This window comes from Trematomus bernacchii, unplaced genomic scaffold, assembly GCF_902827165.1.
Source record: "Trematomus bernacchii unplaced genomic scaffold, fTreBer1.1, whole genome shotgun sequence".
Taxonomy (NCBI): Eukaryota; Metazoa; Chordata; class Actinopteri; order Perciformes; family Nototheniidae; genus Trematomus; species Trematomus bernacchii.
In genome coordinates this window covers 2,909,705-2,923,060 of record NW_022987689.1, presented here as the reverse complement: position 1 = coordinate 2,923,060, position 13,356 = coordinate 2,909,705, and the positions used below count along the sequence as shown (strand labels likewise).

The 13,356-nt window shown below is 42.1% G+C and overlaps 1 protein-coding gene across 1 annotated transcript in view; it reads right to left on the bottom strand.

Annotated features, from left to right (window-relative positions):
* Window positions 1-13,356, bottom strand: part of LOC117488480 (solute carrier family 22 member 23-like) — a 33,951-nt gene that overhangs the window by 9,615 nt on the left and 10,980 nt on the right. The window contains exons 4-5 of the mRNA XM_034137409.1: window positions 2,781-2,949; window positions 986-1,113 (exon numbers count right to left, since the gene is read on the bottom strand). Of these exons, the coding sequence (XP_033993300.1) occupies window positions 986-1,113; window positions 2,781-2,949 (297 nt within the window). The remainder of the gene's footprint in view (window positions 1-985; window positions 1,114-2,780; window positions 2,950-13,356) is intronic.

Below are 13,356 nucleotides of genomic sequence, written 5' to 3'. Positions count from 1 at the left end.
GCATGTGACAAAATTCCACACACCGCCTCAAGGTTATCTCGGCTGCATTACTCAGGATTTCCTGTGAACCCCTGGCCAGGCTTCAAACAGGGACTAAGACTCTCCCCACCAATTCACATGTTTCCGCTCACTATCCAAAGATGACCTAATCAGCAGTTACACATGCATCTGTCATGTCCGAGCGATTAAAAAAAGTTGCTGCGCTATACTGGAAGTTTGTACATCCAGTGCCCGGTGTTCTATTTAATGCTGAGCAGTTAAAAGTAGGAAATATTACAGGAAGGGTTGAGGACAGCCAGTTACTATTAAAAAAAAAAACAGACGATAAATTATTGTCTGTGGCAATGTACTTTACTTAATGCTGCCTCAGCACACAGTTCTTAAAAAAAGTGCAGTCAATTTCACACAGAGTAGTTCCTCTTTGAACCTTTTCCCAGCTGTGGCACTGTTTTATTTTTGTATGGATTGATAAATACAGTGAATAGAAGTAGACAACATTGACAGCGCTAACGAAGGCAATCTGCTATGACGTTAAACAACAACACAGTTCACTCTTTCCTGATGGCAGGTCTTCTGAGTACAGAGACAGTTAACCCAGAGTCAGAGTGCATGACTCGCGTCCATCTGCCGTCTGCACACCATCCTGTCAGCTCTAACTGAGGCTTTAACGAAATTAATGATCATTGTAGAGTGTCATAATGTAATGTTCAACACCCACTGCTCTCTGGACTGGCACGTAACTATGGTAACGTGGCATGAAGCAGATATAACCTTGTCAATCTGTTTTATTGAGGAAAGCACAGCTGGAGATACTACCACTCAGCCAGCTCTTTAAAAAGGAGAAAAAACTGTAAGCTTGGAAGATGGCACTGACACAATGACTACTTTTACATGAAGAATCCATCGACATACATGCAGTAATCATAATATCAAAATGTAAAAAGCAGCCTTTGATTTCAGATTTCGTAAATCAGTATTTTATTACCTGTGAGGATATTATCCGGGTCCAGCTCCATGTTCACTTGGTTTTTCTTTGCTATGTGTCCCATGATCCACTTGGAGCGACAGTACTGCTGAGTGGCCAGCAGCCAACGCAGTGACTCAGGGAAGATCCTGCCAGAAAGATGGGGATGTCCTCGTTAATAACACATCCAAAATGACTCCGAAAGAAATCAATCTTGCTTTTAAAAAGGCAGATTGAATGCTCTATTATCTAGTATAAAATCTGGATTTTAGTTAACCAGTGTGCCATTTCAACACATTTCGATTTAAATGCAGAACAACTATGTAATGGCAACCTACAGAAAGATTAGAAACTGTATCATAAACAGGAAATCCAGCTTCACAAACAAACACTCGCATACCATTTACAGGTGGCGGGGCCTCAAATGTCAACCCAGATGTCTTCACAGGGGGAACAACAAACAAACGACTGTCAGCCATTGTTATCCCTGTCCCTGTTTTCATTTGCTATGCTCTATTATCTTGGATTTGTATTGCGTTATGTCAATCCTGTGAGCGATCAGGTTTCTCCTCACAGAAGCATGTCGATGTGAAGACAGTCAGCAGAAACAATGCCTCATTAGCTTCAGCTAGTTGCATTTCTCTGGAACAGATGTCTATGTGCAGGATTAATGACATTTCACTGGTGTTGTTTTAACTTTTTTCCCCCAAATCAGCAAACTAAAATCACCTGCAGAGTTGAACTATTCAGCCCAATCGGCTGTTATTTCTATATTTGCAGACTCAGCCACTTGATGAATCCCATTTGTACCCATAAACACTGTCTGGCCTATTCAGTAAAGCCAACATGGGTCCATAATGTCCCAGAAGAGTCAAGCTTGCTGATTAATTAATTTATCTCAGTAGTTTGTGCTTTGTGGACAGCTCTATTACATCAGTAGAAAAAGGCTACAGTGTGAGCTGGTTTGCCAATAAAAGCTTGCCCTTCACCCCGCAGAACAAATTCACCAACTGAAATCCAGTAATATATGTGAGATAAATATCAGTTTCACAACCCACTTCTGGTAGTTTTTTCAATCCACCATTGCCATGATCACATCAAAGCAGACAATGACAAATCCCTTTCCACAGCTTAGTCACCTGACTGCTCGGTTATTGTTGTTTGTTTTCACTCACGATAACAGTGACTACCCTGCCAAAGGTTACTGACTCATGCTCTGTGTCTGTATAAACCACCATCTATCTGTGCTGTTCCCTCTGTCCTACAATTATTGAAGTGCATCGTATCACTTTTGGAGTACTTTTGACTTTTCCTGAATGGAAACAGTTCATTCTCAAGGCTCACCATTGAGGAAAGCCAATGTCTTTGATAACTTGAGATAGAAATCTCTATTTTTTGCTGGCTTTGTACACATCAGCCTTGCTGTGGAGCACTTTGCATTGAATACATGGTGGTTAATGCAAGACTTTATACTGCCTGAGCTTAAGCAAAAATAAATGTTACTGTAGAGATCCCTGCAAATGAGTAAACAAAATACATTACATTTAATTCAGCTGGGAATTTACTGATAAGCAAATGTCCTTGCAAAGAAGACTTTCTTTGTTTGAACTATGTAAATCTCCTAGAGCATCTATGGCTTAACAAGGTCTTATTGAGACATTGGTCGCTTAGAATCCAATACATGTAGAGTATGATTGCAGATGGCGTCACATATTTCAGCTTCTTTTTAAACTGATAAACACCTTTTAAAATTCAACAGAAAACAAAAAGATGGGTTGGTGCCAAAGTGCAGCAGATGCCCAGGTATTTTCCTTACCAGATGTAGGACAGCATCAGCAGCAGGGGACAGATGATGACAGCTTGGAGGACCTGCCAGTCGCGACAGAGGTACGCCACTCCAGGCATCAGCAGCTGACCGCCCAGCACCACAAAGCTAGCCACCATGGTCATGGAGAAACGCCATCCTGGTAGGCAGAGCTCGATCCCTGGGGGAGAGAACAAAGAGGAGAGAAAAAGGAAGAGGGCAAGTGTTATAGGTGTTCTGCAACACACAAAGACACAAAAAGTGGCATGTTCAGCAACAAAGCAACATATATATTTTAATAATACAAGCACACATCACCATTTATAACTGTTTCCTTGCTATCTGACTAATGTTAGCTTGCTGTATGGAATATGGTTGGCATATCTAACTCCATGAGGTAAAGATTTGAAATGACATTTGACACAAATTTCACAATGGTATGCCAATGATGTAAGGGTATGACAAAAAGTGTCAGCTAGGTTAGTACAAATGTATATTTCCCAAATATTCTCAACTGCAAGAATACTACAACATTTACTAAAATATATACAAAACTAGACGGACACTTAGAGAGCGCCGACCTCCATCAGGGACATTCATATGAGTGAGAAATTATGTGTTTATTCACCCAGGTAATACGTACATTAACAAAGTATTTGCAGTTACCATTATTGTATAGTTTGACCCCTGTAATATGTGTAAGTTATGCTACAGCTTGTGATGCTTGAGTGACTTTGAAAATAGTAACTTGCTGCTAAGAACTCAGAGAGACTTGAAATGTAAACTTGGCTAGAGATTGAATATCTACCCCGTCCAGTATTTATCCTAAGTCAAATATGGGATCTTCGCTGATGCTAATGCTCACAGAAACAGGTCAAAGTTAGTAAATACATTTGTTGGTATGATACAAGACAGACAACATTTAACGTTTGAATACTGAGACTTTTAACACAAAGAAACACCTTAAACTAGTATACAGCTTGGAAGCCAGTTACATCCAGAAAAACATGCAAGAATGGCCTGGCAATTAATGCTTCTATCAGTATAAATTAGAATTAGAATTCTTTTGAAAGTGGACTGTTCTTTGAAAAAAATCATCCATATGCTTAAACAATTATTCTCACTTTTACAGCTACAGCGCGTGACAAATGTTGAGACATTAGATAAAGGCAATTAATCAGCACATACAGTTGTTGTTCAGAGGCAGCAGACAGACCAGGACAGTAGGCTGCTGTGAGAGTGAACCAACTAGAAAGAGGTTCCTTGTGCTCAATTCTCCTCTATCAGAATGGCACTGATTCATGCACCCAACCATTAGCATGCACACCACACTGGCAGCCAGCAACCACAGACAGTCCAGCCCTTCAGTTACTGCAGTGTAGAAGATGGCTTCACATCACCATAGAATAGTGACCAGCACAGTAATGCTGCTATTCTCGCAAAGCCAAAATCGTTTGTCCTGCTTCATTCATCCTTTTTTCTTATACTTCACTATATTTTTCCCTAATGGGCCATTGCTGCTGCCCAAGAATGTAACAGCCTCCAGATGGGCCTTTCAAGGTGACAGGGCCAGCATAATACAGTGGGTGTCTGCGGGCTTGCTTCATTCCAGTGGAAAGACCGGAATTTCAATTAGGACTTGCCCCCTTCTGAGGACATGAATAATGCTCTCTGTTCACAGACGCTATCGCAGCTGGAATGACAAAGCCAATGAGCTGAGAGCGGGGCGATCGGTGCAAGACCTGCTGAGTTTGAACCAAGTAACCTCGAGACCCCTTCTCTGTGTACTGCTGGGAGAAAAGTGACGGTTCACTGCTCACAGACTGCATGGGATTTGAATTCTTCGGTTATGTATAAAGGCGTCATGTGCACTGAACAGGCCACTGCATTGTGACTGGGAAAGTACATCCTGTGGTTGGCTATGGAAAAATGCTCACATGCACATATAAAGAAATGACAGAACAAACTAAATTACAAGTAAAGAGATTTTAGAATAAATGTTAATACATATAAAAAAGGAACATGTCCTGTAGATGGAGCTGAAGAATGAGAAACCATAGTTTGATGAAAGGAAAAGAGGCCTGAGCTCCTTCCTCAATCTGACCCTAATCCTCCACAACCCACAAGATCAGCATTCCCACAATGCCCTGCTGAAGCCTGTGTTCTACTGACATAAATCTACCACTAACTAATCTGATGAAACATCAAATAAACTTACCACAGATGCTATCCAAGGGACTCTGGGGTGATAAAACAAGTAGGACATACAAACTATTAAAAATAGCCCCATTGAAATGAATTTTCGACACACTATACAAAGTGGAAATGACATCATCATTGATCAAGCCAAATAGCCAATTGATGATGATGATAATCCCCAAAGAAGCTTTGGCAGGTTTGCTGAGGTTGGCAAAACCAGAATATATAAATACCAGTCTCTAGTAGTAGTAGCTACCTAGCCTCATGTCAAGTACACAGCTAAAGGAGGCCCATTGTTTTACAACTGAAAGAGATTAGTTGACCACTAAATGCACTCAGTGCAGCCGCGCCCTATACCCACAGGCTATCATGACCTTTCACTGGTCACATGACGTCCAAGATTCCACAGCCTATCTCGGCCACTCGATCTGTTAAGCGTAACTTAATGATGAGAAGACATTGAGGCGTACCGTATATCTGCACTGAAAGATAACAAAGGTTTGATTGAGTTCGATTTTTATGGCATAATTAGAACCTTTTCACAAGTGCTGCAAGCAGGTGTCACAGGTGAGGAGTGGCGTGCATCTGTATTTTAGTCGCTTTGGATTCTCATGCCTCAGGGTCAAACGTACCAGATGGTTCTAGACCACTGATCTCCTCCCATATATCTGATTTGTTGAGCTTCCTAAATAACTCTAATGTTGAGCTAATTAACCAATGTTTCCTTTAGTTGGAGAAACAATCGACTAATCAAGGTCTTGTCAATACAATTGAAAAATGGGATTCGCTACTTTTCCACATACATTACAAATTGTGAGCTCCCAAGTCTCCCGTGTGTGTGTAATTAAGTTGAGATGTGGTGACTGTAAAGGCCAATGATTCGCATCATTTAAGCATTTTCAGGCTCATAAAACCAAGGACCGTTTGTGCCCACTTGCATTTGTTGAGGCCTTTAATTTGTCGTCTGTTTACTGATGCTAACTGTTCAAGTCTCCATGTTCATGTGGGTGTTCTGCATGGGACCTCATTGGGAAGGTGTGGAGCTTTATCAATACATTGTTAAAGCTCCACACACTCAAAGCTGTGGTCACAGATGGAAATGCTTGGCAAGACCAAACTGGATTCAGGCATGTGCAAAGCTGCTGATTAGTTTTTGGAGTGCTTCCTGTGACTGACAGGCCAGTGCAGCATTGTCAGCAAACAGCACTTCCCTGATTAGGAACCAATGAACCTTGGTCTGGGGTTACTGCAGATCGAAGAGATTTTTCTTGGTGAAGGCAAATTGCATCCTCAGTAGAACATAGTGACCACGCAGGAAAGGAAACCAAACAGTGTGGGGGCGAGTGCACACTGTTCAACCCACAGTTTACAGGCACAGTCTCTGAGAAGAGGACACATTTCTCTTAAGGTATCCCTCACATCTTTATAGAATTGAATCATCCAAAAGCTGTGGCAGAAAGGCAATCCTACTGATGGTAGATCATTAAGCTTCTGGGTATAAACTGGTGAAAACAAACTGTAGTTATGTGACGTTACTCTTCAAACCAAACAATGCTCAAAGGGGAGATTCCACAGTATTTTTCTTTATCACTTTGTTTATATATTGGGTGATTGTGTTAGCACACAAATATCCTGAGGCCCCCCCGCCCCCTTTCTTCAAGAACTAAAGAGCGGCTATTGACAAAATGCTGTCATACTCATTGATTAGTCCCTTATCTGGGAGCAAAAAGAATGCCACAGGCATTTCTCTTTGATCTGTTTGTATTGAAATTCTCGTTATCAAACCACAAGTAACAACCCACCGGAAGGGCCTTTTTCTTTGATATAGTTTGTGCTTTAGTGTGTTTTTATGTCCTAACTATCCCACCACTACGCCACAGCCTCCTCCTTCCTCCTACACAGTGAAAAATCTGCACAAAACAGAGCTACTGGCTCTTTGAGAGATGCAGAACACAGTAACTGATAGCACTCTTGACACAAACACAGCTGAAACGGCATCAAAAGAAAGGGCAAAGGGGGCCCCTGCTGATTTTGACAATCACTGGACTACACTCGGGAATTTGCGACATGAGATAGCTTAAAGATGTCTGCAATGTCTCTCACAAACAACAAAGGTTAAAAAGTAGACCATGACAATTAGGCCACTCGATGTGCCTTTTAATAGGGAAGCAGTCTCCTTAAACAAAGAAACGTTAAAAAAAACAGATGTAGGATTATTTCCATGTAACCTAATGTGTTAGCAGAGGAAGTCTGCTGGGCAACCAAAAATGCAAGCTCTACACAAAAGGAAACTTTAACCCTGCATAGAGGGAAAGAGAGTTTGCACCTTGACCCATTTATCAGGAGACAGCTAGAGCGTGGAAGGATGAGGAGGGGTCATCCTGTGTATCGTGGAAAATACCTTTCTTTGGTTAAAATGATTGGCTGCCTGTACACAGTCTACATCTATGTCCTAGCCTCTCTCTCGTTATACTTCATCATCCTTTTCAAGTATTTTTTTTACAATTAAATTAAATAAAAAGTCTCCTTAGTAAGGTCCATCTTATGGCAGCACAATACTTATGCAGTAGTGTGGGGCGAAGCTGACTGCTGTCCTCAGGGAGGGATAGCTATAAGATGGGAAATGAAAAGCAGATCTGGCACGCAGTTCTCAAGTCAGGCCAGATTGAGCGATATCCATCAATGCCATAGGCACAAACAGTTTAAACCCTGAGATCATGACAGTCTAGGAAAGGAAGGCAAGCATACAGGCCTTCTGTCTGTCAGAATGTACCAACAAACTGGAACATGACATTTCCACAATAAGCCATTTCCACAGATAAATAAACGTAGATCTTCTGCTGTCCCTTGTGCCTCACCTACGCATAGAGAGATTAATGTGTGTGGTGACAGCAGGGCACCCCAGAGTAAAATAGAACCTATTACAAGCAACTCAGGAAGTGTGAAGACTAGGCGCGTTCACACCGGAGTACTTTTCCCCGTACTTTTCCCGTTTAGTTCCGTTAGTGCCTGGAATTTTGCGTTCACACCAAAAAGAGTACTTAGTTCCGAGAACTTTTACCCCCATTTTTAGTGCCTGCTAGAGAGGTGGTACTATCCTGGATCCTGGAAGAGATCCGGATCATACGAGTCCTTTGAGTCATATGAGTCAGCATCACCAAGAGCATAGAAATCCAACCGGTGAAACCGAAAAGTTGTTGCATTTCACGAACATATTAAACTAACGTTACATTAACCTCTGCTCCACAGTGTCTTTTGCTTTAATAAAAAATGTTGATCACAAAAAAAAAGGGTTATTTTGCGATTTGGGGAATCTGAGTCTGCTGTTGACTCATGCATGACGACGAGTCTGCTGGATCTCTGGATCTGCTGCTACGGTTACGGCTCTGAGTCCGCACGAGTCTGCTATGTTTTGCACAGTGAGTCAGGATTTGCGAATCTCTGAGTCTGCTGTTGACTCATGCACAATAGCCGCGGGAAGTAGGGGTGCTGGAGGCGGGGCTGCGAATGGTGTACATTTGAAAAACTTAATGTTACTGTTGTTGAAATCTCTCCCCACTTTTGTCCGCACCCCTAAGTAAAATGACTTTGATTCTTTGATTTGCGAATCTGAGTCTGCTGTTGACTCGTGCATGATGAGTCTGCCTGGATCTCTGGATCTCTGGATCTGCTACGGTTACGGCTCTGAGTCCACACGAGTCTGGCAGCTATCCTACTTGCTAAAGGCTAGGCAGATGGACTGGGGTACGTTGTAATGTGATTTTACATGTTATAAGGAGGGTAGCGAGTGACGCAATTTATAGTTTTAATTTGTACGTCACCAGGTGTAGGACTCAAAGGACTCGGGTTAATCGAGAGGGGAGACTCGTCACAACCAGCTCATTACTAGGATCCGGGTTAATGATCCGGATTAATCAGGTCTCACCCATCTCTATTTCACACCAAGTACTTTGCCGTACTTAGTGCCCAGCACTTAGTACCCCCATGGAACTAAGTACAGATCGCGTTCACACCGGAATAAGTTCCCTGAGGGAAGATTACGCAAATGAAGCCGCTGACGTCACTTCTTCTTCTTCTTCTGCTTTTGGTTTATTGGCAGGCCGCAAACCACTTCACGGCGTATACTGCCACCCGAAGTTCCCGGCCGGAAGTCCCCGGAGTTGGGGACTGGCTTCAGTAGAAGCTGCTGGGACTCCCAGCAGCTTCTACTGAAGCCTTCCGAGTAAATCGTCAGAACGCCGACACCTCCTCATCTCCACCGCTCCCATGTTTTTTTGTTGTGTTATTCTTTCTCCGTTGGTGCGCGGGGCTAATGCTAATGCTAATAATGCTAATGCCAGCAAATACAATGGTGGCTTCACAAAACTTTTCAGAGTTTTACGGGGCGTGGTTTGCAATTCGCCCAGCCAATATAAATTGGTACTTTTTTCTCCCCAGGATAGTACCACCTCTCTAGCAGGCACTAAAAATGGGGGTAAAAGTTCCCGGCACTAAGTACTCTTTTTGGTGTGAACGCAAAATCCCAGGCACTAACGGAACTAAACGGGAAAAGTACTCCGGTGTGAACGCGCCTAGTATTTGCTGGCATTAGCATTAGCATTAGCCCCGCGCACCAACGGAGAGAGAATAATTTATGGCAACACAAAAAAAAACATGGGAGCGGTGGAGTGTTGAGGAGGTGTCGGCGTTCTGGCGATTTACTCGGAAGTCCCAGCAGCTTCTACTGAAGCCAGTCCCCAACTCCGGGGACTTCCGGCCGGGAACTTCGGGTGGCAGTATACGCCGTGAAGTGGTTTGCGGCCTGCCAGTAAACCCAAAGCAGAAGAAGAAGAAGTGACGTCAGCGGCTTCATTTGCGCAAACTTCCCTCAGGGAACTTATTCCGGTGTGAACGCGATCTATACTTAGTTCCATGGGGGTACTAAGTGCTGGCACTAAGTGCTGGGCACTAAGTACGGCAAAGTACTTGTGAAGGAAACATGCAAACAGGCAGCTAGGAGGGAACACTCATGACCACATACGTCACTGACCACATGAGAGCATTCAAATCAGTGTTGTCAGATTACCAAACACTCGTTTTGCATGCTGAATATGATTCTTTAATTAAATTAATTAATGCTTTTACTGTGCCCTATTCCTTTACGTTTTCCTTGAGAACATTCCTATAAATAGTAAGAGTATTGCTGTGTATAGAAATCCTTCTGTAGATCTCTATGATGCTCGTTCAATCAGTGTACAGCAGAGCACTGGTATTACACTACTTCATCGCAGGCTGTGCCGGAGGGGTCACAAGCTCAGGGACAGACTGTGTCGAGGGAGATTGGATTTGTTCTGAAGCATCACATGAGCAGAGTAATAGCGGCAGACAATGAATGGCATATTAATGTTGCAATAAATGATTAAAACCTTGAAGAGAGTAATAACTAACACACTTACACTAAGAGAAGTCAATACAAACCGTTTTGGAAATCTGCAGCAGAGAATGCTATTCATCATGCCATCATGTACTTCCCTTCTAGTGTTGCTGGTAACAGGTTTTCTGTATGCCTGTGTGTACATGATCACTAGTCATACTGGTCCAGATAATGTACAAAAGGAGTGACAGCAAACACCACCTACAAAATCAATATTGTCTGAGTATCTGGGCAGGTCAGCAGCAATAGTACCATATTGACATAAACACAAAGCCTTTCCAATACGCAGCAACAGAAATTGTTAACAAAATTGTAACAAAAACTAAACCAGCTTTTGAAACAAGGCAATTTTAACGCTGGGAGTTGTTCCATATTCAGTACTTTGTGGCACATAGCAGCAGGTGAGGCTTTCAAAATCAATCTAGATCAAAAGAAACCAAATCTGACAGAAAGACTCAAAGCATATCGTTGAAGTAACACATCACAAATCCTTAGTGTGTAAAAGTCAAGATGGCGGCAATCAAAGCTGAAAAGAATAAACCATCCCATTATAGTAATTAATAACATTTGGAGCTGGCCATTTACATTTTCATCAATTTAAAAAAACGACTTTCACTTGAAGACCATTACACAGAGCAGTCATGAGCATGTATGCCAAAGGTTACGACAGGGAAGTTATAAAGCTCTTTTTGATGCCTGACCCGAGACAATGAACTATGTGGAATATCTGTTGCCGTCCTGCATCTGTTTTTATTCCACTCCCTCTCTACTCTTTCTCACTTTACAAGGCATCTCTCACACACACACCCATGACATGTATTGGCTTGCCTCTTCTGATTCAGGCAAGCAAAGTGAGCAGGGACTCCACTCAAGATGAATTTAGAGACATTTGCTCTCTACTGTAGGGCCATTATAAAGACTTCTCAAAGTAAACATCCTGCCTCCTATTAACATTTAATAGTTGCTCGGGAAATTAAAGGTGTGAGATGGAAAACACTTAACTCAAGCACGCATACACACATATGATGGCGTATAATGAAACCTGACACTATTGGGTGTCAACTTATGCCTTTGTAGACCTACTGCTCAATTGATCATTTCTTTAAATGCATATTTCAGGAAAAAAAGTAATACATGTCCAGAAAAGCATCCTATTTTAACCCCACTTAGCTGATGTGGATGCACAAACAGAAAGTCAGATATGGCCCACTGCTCCGATCACCTAGTTTAGAGCTGGTCACAATATCCTCTACCAAACCCCCAGTGCAGCGTGTGTCTGTATGTGGGGGGGTAGCAGGGTCGGGGGCGGGGTGTTGACGATGTTTACTGTGAAAACACTTTAGTAAGCAGCAAGAAGGAGCCACTACAGGCCTCGCCTCTGCCTGGGGCTGTGAAGCTAAAAAGGATAGCACACACTGATGGAGCACTCTGGTATAAATAGCAGCGCTGCCTCAGATGCATTTCTATAGGTATAGCTATAGATGTTTTGGAGTCAACATATTATAGATCAATGCACTAGAACGATGCATTCGTCTAGTTTATGAAAGGAATTCCACGTGCAGTGGCGGTGGCAATGTATCTTGACTCATAGTCTATTATTCTTCAGAATCAGAGATTAAACATTTAGCATTCTCTTTCCCATGTGCGCGTTCAACATTTCTCTATGTCTTTTTTTTTTATGCTGGTAATATTTGCCGGCCACTATTCTCTCCCTTTTGTCTGAAAAAAACGGCCCACCAATTGTTTTCTCGTTGTCTCTGTCTTTTTTGGTAGTTAGCTTACAAGTGTCACATCTTATCAGACCTGTTAGGCCGTGCAATTGGCCTGACATTGACAGGCCATCCTTGCGGAAAGGATAGTAGGGTCGCACAAATTGCTTTACACTCTTCAAGAGGCTCGCCCATATCCTTTAAAACTCAATGGATTTCCACAGTGATTCCTCTAGGGCGCTATAATGCATAGTAGATATATATATATATATGTATATATATATATATATATATATATAATCTGTACTATATATATAGATATATCTCTTATATATATATATATATATATATATCTATATATATATATATATTATATATATATAGATATATATATATATTATATATATCTATCTATTATATATATATATATGTAATGTAGATATATATATATATATATATATAATATATAGGGAGGCCTGGAAGTTGTATTTGAATTACGTACATTATTATGTAGAGGATGTAGAATTTATTTTAAAACCAAACATAAAGATTGCAATCAAAGCCTGATTACTTTTCTATAACAAAATTGCAGCATACAATGCTGCCCAGCTTTCAAGATCCATGAACTAAGACTTAGGCTGCAGCCACACGGAGACGATACGGGTCGTATCCGCTACAGTTCATATAGACGGTTCGGCCACACGAGGACGACAGGGAAACGCAAAAACGATAACGATAACGGGTCCCAAGGTGGGTAGATCTGCAGACGCAACGCTCTGGGAGGCCAAACGGCTCCGTGATTAGGCCCTATACGATCATTTCCTGATAACGAAAATACTGACGGGCTGTCAGGAGAGGGGGAGGAAAAGAGAGACTCCGTATATTATTATTATATTATTATATAGAGTCGTTATTCATTTGTTTTAAAGCTCAATAAATAACAAAGACGACCTTTGACTGGCACTTTTATAATTTTGTCCGGAAGATTTAAACTTTAACGGACATGTTGACCGGTGAAAAAAAATGATAACGGAAACTCTGCCGCACGGTTCCCTCGTCCCTTGGAAGAGGCGGAGAGGTGGGTGTTTTTCATCTGCTGGTGGACTACCGGAGAGATTTACAGCAGGAGTACACGCTTGCCTCAGGGGGGGGGGGGGGGAAAGAGCCAGAGCCCTGGCCCCTGCCTCTCCCCACCTCTGCTGCTAAATCCACCGCGGAGAATAAACAGAAGGGCAACCATGGCAACCATGCATGCTCGTGAAGTCTT